Source organism: Chamaea fasciata, unplaced genomic scaffold (assembly GCF_029207755.1).
Source record: "Chamaea fasciata isolate MVZ Bird 193981 ecotype frontalis unplaced genomic scaffold, bChaFas1.0.hap1 SCAF_12, whole genome shotgun sequence".
Taxonomy (NCBI): domain Eukaryota; kingdom Metazoa; phylum Chordata; class Aves; order Passeriformes; family Sylviidae; genus Chamaea; species Chamaea fasciata.
Genome location: NW_027094097.1, coordinates 3,445,008 through 3,457,716, shown reverse-complemented (window position 1 = coordinate 3,457,716; position 12,709 = coordinate 3,445,008). Strand labels below are relative to the sequence as shown.

Sequence of the window (12,709 nt, the reverse complement as noted above, 5' to 3'; positions counted from 1 at the left end):
GTCAGAGGTTTCATGTTGTACTTTGGTTCTCTATTCTATAAGCATTAACATATGTTTGGGTGAGGTTATTGCCCTTCTACTGGGAAGTTGAAGAAAGCAGCATCAATTAGAAAGTTGTAGTTCCAGGTGATTGTCACAGTAACTGAGAAGTGGGAAATAGATCGAGCTCCATAAATTTTCAAACTGCAGCCACTGTAACACAGCCCTGGTGAGAAATGCTATTGGAAGCTTCCTCAGTGTGAAATTTCACCTATATAAAAATACTGCTGACAGGCCAACTGACAGATGGCTGTTGAAATACCATCTTTCTTTGTTCTCATTTTCCATGAGAAGCTTTAAGACTGAATCTTCCTACCAGATTTATCATTAATGCACTATAATCCCCCAACAAAAGAACCAACTTTTCTGCTGCAGATTAATAGGCATATTCTATGTAGTACAATATTCCTCCTGTGCTGAGGCCGTTGTGCTTAACAGACAGAGACATAAAAAACACTTATTACAGTTAATTGAGAAGTAATCACTACAAACATACCAAGTCAATTCAGAGCTTCTGTAGAATCACAGGATAGTTTGGGTTGGAAAGGACTTTAAAGCTCATCCAGTTCCAACCCCCCTGCCATGGGCAGGAGAGCTTCCACTCTCCCAGGCTGCTCCAAGCCCCATCCAACCTGACTTTGAACCTTTTCAGGGATGGGGCAGCCACAGCTTCTCTGGGCAGCCTGTGCTCAGGCCTCATCACCCTCGCAGTATTCCTAACACCTCATCTAAACCTCCTCCCTGCCCACGTGAAGCCATTCCCCCGTGTCCTGTCACTCCATCCTTGTATACAGCCACTCTTCATGTTTCTTTGTGGGCTCCCTTCAGGCACTGCAGGGTCACCCTGAGCTCCCCCCAAAGCTTCTCCTGTCCGGGTGAACAATCCCAGCTCTCCCAGCAGAGCTGCTCCATCCCTCTGCCCGTCCCGGTGCCTCCTCTGGCCTGGCTGCAGCAGCTCCAGCTCCTCCCTGTGCTGGCCCCAGCTCTGCAGGTGGGGTCTCACCTGAGCGGGGCAGAGGGGCAGAATCCCCCCTCCCTTGCTGCCCCCCAGGCCCTTCTCTGCAGGTTTGCTCTTGACCTATTGATCCCCAGCCTGTGACAATATTTGATATTGAATAAATACTAATGGATTGTGATTTGTAAATGTAACTTCTTTCGAATGAGTGACACCAAAATAGAGCAGGAGAAGTCAATCCATAAGCTTCTGCTGTGTTATAATCAACAGTGTAAAAATACTAACTGTCTCTGTTTTGAAGGCATTAATAACCAAACAAATTATTTTTTTAAATTTAGAAAATACAATTAATATGTAGTACTAATTCTAGAGGGATGGGCAGAAGTTTAGTTCAAAGAAGTACGTTAAGAAATCAAGAGGAGTAGAGGAGTTAAATCTGACATTGCTGTGCTGCTTTAGTAACCCCACTATCCATTCTGGGGACAGGATCTAGTTATTGTCACTTTGAAAATAATCAGCCACACAGCACCATTTTTATAATTAATTCCTGACTTCAGTGAAAAATGTGATCCCATCTATGATACAATCCATAACAATTATAACCTAATTCTGAAATTAATGAATTTTTCAACCTAAGCCAAAAAAAAATCTGTAGGTATATTCTAACAGATCTAATTATATTGCCTACCAAATCGAGAAGTGCACTGTAAGCTTTCTGAAGGCTGTGAGTTTTCTTCCTGACTATTCAAAAGTTTGCAGTATTCATTACTCAGTAGTAAATAACAAAGCCAACTCTGCATATTTATGTATGATTATGTATTACATATTGGAATACAATTACAATTGTATTACAATACAACACTGAGGCACTTGCACCTTCTATAATTTTCTAATTATAGAAATTATATAATGAAATTGGGATTTATTAAAGGCACCTAAATCGTTCTGATAAAATCAAGTCCCAGAACACTTAAAACATAACTCCTCATCTCCTTTCATAATTATTCACTGTCGACATCTATACTTTTGCAACCTCTTTTAAAAACAATGTCCAGATAGCTGCTGGTCTAAGACTGTTTGGGTCGTACACTTTGCTACTCAAGAGCAGAAAATATTTTAGATAAATCAAAGGAAGTTTTAAGGAGGAGGCAAACCACTTCTAATAATTCAAATGTAAGCCTTTAGCTGCAGCAGAGGACTGTTGTGACTGACTCACTCATCAGCTGCTCATGCAGGTGTTTACCTACAGCAGAATGAGTCCCACTGCCTTCCCTGAACTGCTGCTACTCAAAAATAATCATGAGGACTCGACAGAGCATCAGAACAACACACAGCTGGCTGTCCGACTCCCAAACTCAAGTTTAATTAAGTCAAGCTTACTGCCGGCGTGACCCGGTGGCCGAGCGTTTTCCTCCCTGCAAAGCTGCGCTCTGCGGGCTCAGAAGATGGGAACTGAAAGCTTCTTCAGGCCCGTCACTAGTGGAAGCACTGCCTGGAACAAGAGCTCCAGCAGAACAAAGCAACAGGGATGTCCACAGGAGAAAGGGCTCTGAAAGCAGCCAGAGGCAGAATGTGCCCCAAATCCACCAACTGATGCTGCTCCCTGCCTCTCCCGCCCTGACAGCTTGACACAGCCCTGGGAGGAGAACGGGATGGAAAAGCTGCTCACTTCCCCAAGTGTGTAATAGCTCTGTTCAACCTTCTAATGGACAAACCAGGAGTTCAGCTCTTCAGTTAAATCGACTGTAGCGGATTGGGTCTTTGCAATTACCACCCAAACTTGTACGGAGCACTCGGCATTACAAGTGTTTAATCCCGTCTCTTTGGTGAGAGACAATCGACCACAAGTAGTTCTCTTGAATGCAAATTCAGCCCGAGATCTAAGAATCAGGCCAGGTCTCATTTCTTACATCATCACGAGTAATAAAAATATCCAAGTAAAAGCAGGCAACCCCCTGTTTCCTAACAATCTGCACATCAGCACAGTCAGATTTTAATGATGTACTTGCAGAGAGAATTTTAAAAAATGTGAATTATGTCCAGATACAGTAGTCCTGGATATTTTCTTGCATTACTACAGTAAACATTTTTGTTTATAAAGAAAATAATGCCAAGTAGATACACCTATTGAGGACTTCTTTATGTGTAGGAGTTTCCACTACAGAACTTTACATTTCATCACACTGCTATAAATACATGGTTAAGAGGGAAACAGGAATTGCTTTGTCCACTGCTGGAATGTAGCAGCTATTTCACAATTCTTGGGAAAACTACGCTTGGAGGAGGACTGTATCATCTCTATTTGAAATTGAAAGGACAATTCAAGTAAGTAGAATAATATAATTATGTAACTTGGGATTTTGCCAGACCATCAAGCTTAATACTTCATGAAGCTCCTTGCAACACTGAAATGGATCTTTAGGACCCAGAAAAGCTCAGGATCTTTGCTGCCAGATCTAGCCGAGGGTCCGGGAGGAGCTGCCGCCCCCCGCCCGGCGGGGCCCCGCGCCCTTCCGCTGCTCTCCGCTCCCTTCCCCATTTCATTCGCCCTCGCTGACAATCACACTGACTCGAAGCGCCTGAAATATTTAACAGATAATCTGAAGCAAGAGAATGACCTTTTCTAACAGGATAGGCTGACCTTTGAACACTGTAGAAAGAATTTAACATTCAAATCCACAGCACCAAACCACGAGGAAATCAGAGCTTCACCTCGCACGCCCGTGTTAGACGCTGCGCTGGGCTGCCCTACTCCTTAAGCAGACGGACTCGCAAGTGGCAATCACGCGTATAATTTACAGTTTGCAAAATCTGTTGGGTCTAGCCAGTGGGTCGGTTCCGAACCGCTTCCACAGAGTGCCTGCGCTCGGGCAGCGGAGTTGCGCCTGGGGCACCTGGAGGTGCAGCCGCGCATCGCTGCGCAGGAGCCGCATGGAGACCGCCACCTCCTCCGTGCGGGAGCGGGGCCGGGGCAGCTCCTGCGGGCCCGGCCCGGGGCGCCCGGCCCGCTCCTGCCCCCTGCGCAAAGCTTTGCAACACGCATCTCCGTGTGTCAGTACTTCTGGAGCCTGAGCGAAAGATCCCAGCCTCGCCTAACCGGCAGTTCCAGGGAGGAGACATCCTGGAGGAAATGCCCAGCGATTCTTCAGCCCGCGTTGCCTGTGGGAGATCGGGAAGCATCTCCAAGGAACTACCGTGTTGCAATCATTTCACACGTAGCCTGCGGGCAGCGCGGCGTTCCGCGGCTCTCGCCCTCACGCACCTCCCTCGGCCGCTCGGAGGGGCCCGGCAGGACGGGAGTCCCCGCGGCGGGATCTGCCGGCCGGGGCCTCCCTCTCCCTCCCTGCCCTTCCCCCGACATCGCCACCTGCCTCCGCCTCCGGCCCTTTCCCCAAGTAACATCTCCCCTCACAAGCTAACCCGATGTGATGGATAACCAGAGGGACGGGAGCCAGGGCAGGCGGCAGGCTAAGTGCGCCTTTTTATTAACTTCTTGTAAAGTAATAGCTCCATTTTAGCTGTCACTCCTGTCAAACAACAGCCGCACAATAGCGTGTGATGGGCTCTTCCCGGCGCCGGAGCTGCAGGCAGCACACTGCAGCCAGGCAGGCAGCTGGGCACGCCGCACTGCCGGAGCCGCGCGGGCTCCCTGCCACCAGCGAGGGGGCGAAGGGGAGCCACGGAACACCAAGGGAAGACCGCGTCCCCTTTACCCCACTGGCACTCAGTCAGATCCCAAACAAAGCCGGGCAGCCGGGATTCAGGCTTATCCAAGCCACCGTGTCCTAGAGAGGGGCCGCAGGGCTCGCCCCCTCCGCCGCGGGGGACGCTCCCCGGGCAGGCAGCCCCGCACACGGGAAAAGCCGGGCAGACGGGGCAGGGTGGGCCCGGGCCCCGAGGCACGGCGGGGGCCGAGCTGCGGGACACGGGCGGGGCGCTGCAACGGGGCCAGCCCCGGCTCCTCGTGGGGACGGGGTGAGAGAACGGGGGCTGCTCCAGCGCCGTCGCCCCCGCCTCGATGCCCGGCCGAGCGGGAGGAGCACAGCGGCCCCGCCGGCTGCGGCTGTGGCTGCTTGCGGGGCTCCGTCGGGGGCGGGCACATGCGTACAAGCGGCTCATCCAGGCAAACACCCCTCACATCTTAAATGAGCTTCGTTTAGCGGCGGCCGCTTCAGTCGGGCTGCGAGCAGCCGGGCTGCGCTCGGGGCGCCGCGCGGGGAGCCCCCCGGGGCGGGCCAGCCTCGACGGAGCCCGCCGCGCCCCGCTCTCGATGGGACTGAGCGCGGCGGCGGCGGCTCCGCGCTCGGGCGGCGGAGGCTGAGCGCGCCCCGCGGGGGCGCCGGGCATGGCCGCGGGCGGGCGGGCGGGGGCCGAGCCGTAGCCGCGGGCACAGCGCCCTCGCGGGGGGCACCGCCAGGGCCATGGAGCGCCGCTGATCGCCGCCGCCGCCGCCGGGAGACAATGGCCCTGCACAAACTCTGCTCGGTGCTGGAAGGTAGGAGCCGCGGGCTGCGCGCCGCCCCGCCGGACGGGGACCGCGCTACCCCCGGCGGCGCCGCCCCTCCGGCCGCCCCGCGCTGCCCCCGGCGCCCTTCCCGCGCCGGCGGAAACTTCGCAGAGGAGGGCGCGGGGGGCTGCGCAGGGGCGGCCGCCCCGCCGCTGCCGGGCAGCCGCCGGCGCCCCGCGCGTCCCCATCGCACCGGCCCCGCGTCCCTGCCCGGCGGCCGCCGCTCTCTGCTGGCCCCGCTCTGCCCCGGGCGAGACCCCGCGCTGCGGCGCCGGCTCGGGGCTGTCAGGGGCGGGCGCTGCCGGAGCCCATCCCGGGCTGCCCCCGGTCCCGCTAGCGCGGGCGGGCGGCGGAGACACCTCGGCACCTCGGGCTTGGGAGGTTCCAGCGGCGGGGACACCTCGGCACCTCGGGCTTGGGAGGTTCCAGCGGCGGGGACACCTCGGCACCTCGGGTTCGGGGGGGTCCCGCCGTCAGGGACACCTCGGGTTCGGGGGGGGGGGGTGGCCCAGCCTGCAGAAACGTGGGTCACAGTGGCAGCGACTCTACCCCAGTGACCCGTATATTCCCGAGACACACCGGCAATATCCTCCGCTCGTCTTTCCACAGTAAAAATACTCTTTGCTTTCGGGACTCTCCTGACGAGCTGCTCAACACTGTTCAGCTTATCACACTTGTTTTCGGGAGCAAGGTCTGTTTTCAGTAAGGTTTCTATAAAATCAGTCGCCCGAGTCACAAGCTGCACCGTGACCGGTGTTTGCCTGTGCTTTTCTTCTTGAGGCTTTTAAATCATGTTTCTAACTTATTTCTGTTCAGAGGTAAACAACCGAGCAAGGCTGCTCATCCGAGCATTTCTTTGTCTGTGCTATTATTTATACAGCTCAACAATGGGCGAGGGGTTTCTGTTAGAAAAGAAATCTCGATGTGGCACTTAACCTTGTGCCTCAAGAGATTATTTCCAGCATTCTGTGTCTTCTTGAGCAGTAGCAGACTTGATGGGGATTCCAGTCTGTTCTGTTTTGGTTTTTTTTTAATGACGATTATTATTTTAAATTATTCAGTTAGGAGATGTTGGTGTGACTGCATGCATTATTGAAGCCAACAAGGCATTACTGCAGAGTGGAGAACTGTTTTGTGTATATATTGATGTCTTCCCACAGTATGAAAGTTGTAAAGAAGTCTGTTTTAAATCCAGAATGTTTCAATGGGCCATAAAATCCCGTGTTCCTGGTGTGAAGGACTTTATGTCTTTAGGGTTTCAAAAAATATTTTTCATTTATTAGCATCATAACTGAGAGGCAGAAGATACTTGCTCTCAATAAATGTCTGTCTCTCTATATTGTTAACCATCCACTGAGTTTAGTCAACATAAGAACATATGGTTTACATGGGGAAGACAAGGCATTTAGATTCTGTTTTCTACTGCCTCTTTTAAGTAACATATTTAAATATCACAAGCCACTATAAAACAACCGTAAAATACAACTGTTGGATCCGCTACATAAATACTTTATACACATGCAGCTTTAATTGCATTTCCGAAATATGTGATTGCTGCAAAATTGACTGTACACGTTTTCCGCTGAACAGACCTGTATGTTTTTTTTGTAATCACACTAAAGTCCGGGTGAAAAGTCCCTCTACAGGAAGTTTTTTGTATTATTCATAATCCATAAATTGCACAAAGCCATTAGTCAATAAGCTGTTAGTATTCTAAACACATCCCTTGCCATGACTACAGAAACAACCTATCATTACTTAGCATCATACACCCCCTTTTATCTCTGCTTCACTACAAGTCGTTGCATAGTCCCATTGTTACACCTAATCAGAAACAAAAAAGTATATTCCTGCCGGTAGATGTACAGATTTAGTTCCAGAAGGAAACCACTGGGAATAAAATTCAAAGTAATTGTCCATATTTTACAAATTCTATCTTAACTTCTGCATGGAAGCCCTACCTAGAGTGGCAGTAATTTTTTTTTTTTTTTCCATACAAATAGCTTCATGTGCAGAACAGGGGGAGTTCTGCTAAACCACATACGAAGTACCATGAAGCTCAGTGTATCATGAGAAGTCTTATTTAATACTTCCTAGAAGCAGTTTAGTCTTCTGTTCTTAACATGGAGTGCCTGTATACATTTCTGTCATGAACAAAGATTCTAGTTTTTGGCTGTGTTACCTCAGGGCAGAAGAGAGCCCATCATACTTTGTGGCAGTTGGAATTTCTTATATTAAGCTTGTTCAGAACTATTCTTCTGTCCTTCCTCAGCTATCAGTATCGAGGGCTATTTAAATAAACATCTTCATGTAATTCTTTGTCTGTGTCCATAGTGTTCAGCAAAACTTTGAAAAGTCTCATGCTGAGTCCCATCATCCTCCGTGGATTCTTTGCTCTCCTCCAGCTCTCCCAGGCAGCAGTGCTGAGTGGCAGCGCTGGTGGAGCGCGGCAGCTCCGAGATTTCAGTGGCTGCAGCTTTTGCTCAAGTGGAGCCCAGCCAATACCCACCTGCTTTCTCAGTGGGGTCTGTAACCTCTTGGAGGCCAAGAGCTTGCTGCTTTTGGGCTGTTGGAAGACAAAGCCTCTGCCTCCTGCCTTCAGTTCTCAATGGCATCTTAAACAAGCTAGAATCGTTCCCTGAGCCTGGCACAGCTTGCAAAATGCAACTGCTCTACGACAATAAAGCACCATAACCTTCCACTTCGTGAGAGAGAAAAGCAGCTGCTTTCATAATGAAGCCATGCCCCTGTTATGCTCAGGAAGTAAATATACCTATCTTCAATTTCCTCATACCTGGTATTCCCCCAAAATGTGTTTGCTAAGAGCTTGTTCCCACACTTCAAATGCGCTCCCTCTTTCATTTCCATATGCTGTTATTTGCCTAAAAAAACTGTACAAGCTGTCAGTTAAATCCTTCCTCTACATTAGTTTTGGTCTGTTTCAGTTAATATATTGGATTAATTTAAAAAGTCAAAAAGATAATTCTGTAGCTTCTGACCCAATAATTCAACAAGCAGCCAGGGCTAGAACAAATTACTGCTACATTCCCAACCTTCCATTGGACTATAGAATTAGAATTATTTCCAACTTCGTCAGGTTGCAAGAGTGTGGACTGCTATGATTTAACTTCCTGCCATTCTGCTCAGGCTCCTCATTTGCATTTTGGCATGATTTTAACAGTTAATTTCTCACAAACAAGTAGCGTTAGGAAGTAATGCTTCCTTCCACACAAAAGCTAGAAATTATGGCTGCCTGTTTCCAAAACCAAAAGGTGTAATAATGCCACAAAAAGCTGAAAACAAGCAGAAAAAAAAGAGGTAGTTCAAAAATCTCCTAATAGTTTCATGGTTTGTTCATTGAAGCCTAAAACAAAGTTCTGACTGCAGAAGCTACAGTGACCCTAATGAAGGCAAGTGAAGTCAGAATATTATTTTTTACTTAATAAACAGTATCTACTTTCCACCTTTTCTGCTGCACTGAAAAAAAGGTGAAGCCCCAAAGTGCTTGCAGTGCCAAGCAGTTCCACAGAAGTAACTCAAGCAACTGCAAAACAGGATTCAAAAAGCTGCAGTGTTAAGAACAAGGCAAGTATTTGGTGGTGTGTATCACACCTTGCTCTTTGTACACATAGGAACTTCATATCCCAAATGCACCACCCTGCAGCACAACTTCAACCACATTAACTCTCCCTTTTCCTAAGACAGAGGTGACCATGACTGCTGAAAGTTTTACAGGACAGGTTGGTTACAATTACATTGATATTAATAGGAAATTTCAGTGTGTAAGTCAGGTATATCTGTGTAAAGCTGGCTGTAGCCAGAGTATAGAATAACACCGGCTTGAAGCTAAAGGACCTACTAAATTATGTATCCCTATCTAATGAAAAAGTTAAGATTTTCAGCACCTTCCATAAGGTTTAATTCACAGGGAGAGATTAGACAGAAAAATTACCTCTGAAGTTAAACTTTAGAAGCTGTTCATCATTTATGAACCCATCAGAAAGTCACAATTTAATTCACTGCAGAAATGAAGAGAGCTGCTAATTGCACATACTCCAGTACGTGTAGTTTATGTACAAAACAAACCTAGTGCTAGGAGTATAACCTGTCTGAACTGAAGCAAAATTTTAGTGTCTTGGATTCAAGCTGGAGTTCTGACACTGCCAACAAGCTTGCTGCTTGTCTGCCTTGTACACTCCCATTTGGTTTTTTAATTAATGAAGCACTTACAGCCTCGGACAGCTTAAACAGCTTGCTACCTTTAAACATCTTGCTGCCTCTGTCAGCATATGACTGGCAACTGCCACCTCAAATACGGCGAGATACGGGATTGGGGGAGAGGAAATTTTACAACAAAAATCAGCAGATCACTTTAAATGAAAAAAAAATCACATTTCTTTTAGATTATCTTTGTGCTTCACTCAGTTTGCTGTTCTTACAATGCTGACCCCACTATGCAGCAGGAAAGGATGGCCAATATGTTAAGAAATCATTTCACAAAACCTCCTTCTTTATCAGACGGTAAAATTGATGAACACAAAGTTAAGTCTCTTTTTAAGGGACTGAGTGAGAAGCTGGAAAAGAAGAAATTGTAGTCTGGGCATAAATTGTTGCCAGACATAACAGAAGATAGCAGAAAAGAACTTGAAGTATTAATGTCATAATAGACATTCCAGCAAAGATTTCCACTGAAAAATACAGTATATTGCTAATAAATAAGAGAAGATAAAGAGGTCTGGTATAATCTGATCGATTTTTAAGTCAAAAGTATCACTATCCAATTTCTCTGGGAATAAGTTATTTCTGGGAAAGATGTATTCAGAATAGTCATGTGCAGGAGGATTAGCTCTGTCGGCTAGAGGGAAATCATCTGAACTTGGAAGTCAGTGTACATGTTTTAATAAGGTTTTTGAAACCCCTCATCAACATGGTTTGCACATGCAGTCTTCTCATCAGTCTCTTGCTGCACACAGCTTGGAGATGAAAAAAAAAAAAGGCTCTTCCATATAAAAAGGAAAGTTCCTATTTTAAAAATGAAAGCTATCATTCTTCTGGCAGAAGTTTTGCTGGCAGACAGACCCAGGGATGGATTAAAAGTAACAGGATGTGGAGCAACTGGTAAGATGAAGCAGCCCACAGCTGCTTATACATTTCTAATGGAGGATGGGATCAGAAATGTTAAATGTTTTCAGCAAACCTAGAGGGGACTCTGTCACAGATCCATCCAAGCATGAATTGTTCTGGAGATGATTTTTATCAAAGGGACGTGGGAGAACTGCACTTACTTCCTGAATCAGTTAACCTGGTTTCTCTGCAGAAATAGAGTCCCAATTTGTTTCTCTGGAAATCTTAAAGAGAGGAATCCCTACTGGAAACAGCTGGAGTGAGATGAAACTGTTATATCTGAGAATAGACCTGAGTGCATTCAGGTATCCTGCTGGCAGCTAATGGCTAACAAGATTTGGATCTTAGAAGGCACCAGAGTCACTGTTAATAACTGGTGAAGCCCACTTCTGCTATCAAGCTTTTGTGAGAAGGATTAAAAATGTGTTGGCAGCTCCACTAGCATGCTCTGGGTAAGACTTAAACCAGCTAAAATATGTCTTGCCTGATGCGCACCTTCATCTCCGTACTTTATTCTGTGACAATCCTGCTGCATGTTCCAATATGAGGAAACCACTGGAGCTGTTAATAGGATAAGTTGTAGGCAGCCACCTTAACTGCTCTTTGATACTCATTTTACCTAACTGCAAATGTTCTGTTGAGACCACAATAGATTAAGGAATGTATACAGACTGTGAGCTATAAAAATGTGAGGGATTCAAAAACTAGCACGTTTTCATCCTCAGCAGCAGAACTGTTAGCCTTAAATACAGCAGCAACAGATGCAATCCAGTATTCCTTTTGTCAATTGGCAAACATAGCAAATGCTAGGAAGAGAGAGAAAAATCTCATTCCTTGAAATTTACAGTGTGTGTTTCTGAGCTAAAAATGGCTTGAATCCGAAAGCAGTTAATAAGCTTTTTGAAAGAAAAGGATGTGATCACACACACAGAATTACATGAAATTCAAAGTGTCTGGACACTTTACCCCTCTGTCTAAACTGGACAAGTTCTGTACAAGACCACCCGCCAGTCAGTCACTCACTTTGAATTTGTGCAGAAGCTTATCCTTGATCAGAGTACTTAAAAGCAACCAAAACATGTCATTAATGTTGGCCAGAGAATAGGATGGGATATAATAATCACAAATGTCCCCAGCACATTAATAGCTAATATTAATGTTCAGACGCGTGAGTAAAAAATGGATGCAAAACCTGACATACTGTGATAAGCAGTTGCTGAAAGTAATCCTAATTTTAGCACAGAGGGCAAATGAGGAGCTAGGTTTAAGAAGAAACACAGAGAAGGAACCATTCCCATAAGGCAAAACAGAGTATATAATTAAAATCAAGCATTTGTTACTCTAGGCTGTATCTGCCAGAAAGAAGCAGGCATCCTGGCAAGTTTTTCCAACATGCATGACCCGTGTGTTGCCAATTACCATCTATCTGGACTGTGTGTGTACAAGGTGCTGCCTAATCCAAGGAGCAGAGCACAGAGATCCAATGAATCCTGCTTTAAGCAAAGTCTGTCATCTTTATCCCTAGGATTCTGGCTACCACCGTACTAAGAATGTGTAATACTCTAAATGATGAAGTCTTTATTTTTAAAAAATGGTGGAATGTTTCACTCTGTTTCCCAGTTGTGCCTGACTGCTCCTCAGTTTGATATTCAGCTTGCCCTGCATGCATAGATCCCCCATTGTCATCGCTGAAGACAGACACTGCTCTCAGAGCCACACAGCAAATCGAGGCTGTTGTCTCTGTGTGAAGATCCCTAGAGCATGCAGAAAGAGCAGGGGAAAGACGTATCATAGGGAGCTTAGAGCTCTACTGTATCCCATGAAATCTGAAGAATGTGTTTTGCCGGAAAGTACAAGCGTATGTCGGATTTGCAGCCTAAAGCACTTGTTTTTCTAAGCAACATGCTGATTTCTCTCACTACTGGGTTGAGCACCCATTTACTGCAAAACTAACTCTATTATTCTTGTTTTTCAAGAGAAGTAGGAGCCACACATTTGCAAACCTCTCTATATATACTCCAATGCAGAAATTGCCTTATTTTTTCTTTTTTTTTAGCTTAGATTTATTTTTTAAAAATTTAAGA

At 46.7% G+C, this 12,709-nt stretch overlaps 1 protein-coding gene across 1 annotated transcript in view; it reads left to right on the top strand.

Annotated features, from left to right (window-relative positions):
- Nucleotides 1–5,374: 5,374 nt before the first annotated feature.
- Nucleotides 5,375–12,709, top strand: part of NETO2 (neuropilin and tolloid like 2) — a 29,507-nt gene continuing 22,172 nt past the window's right edge. The window contains exon 1 of the mRNA XM_066194633.1: nucleotides 5,375–5,489. Coding sequence (XP_066050730.1) covers nucleotides 5,456–5,489 — 34 coding nt within the window. The 5' untranslated portion in view covers nucleotides 5,375–5,455. The remainder of the gene's footprint in view (nucleotides 5,490–12,709) is intronic.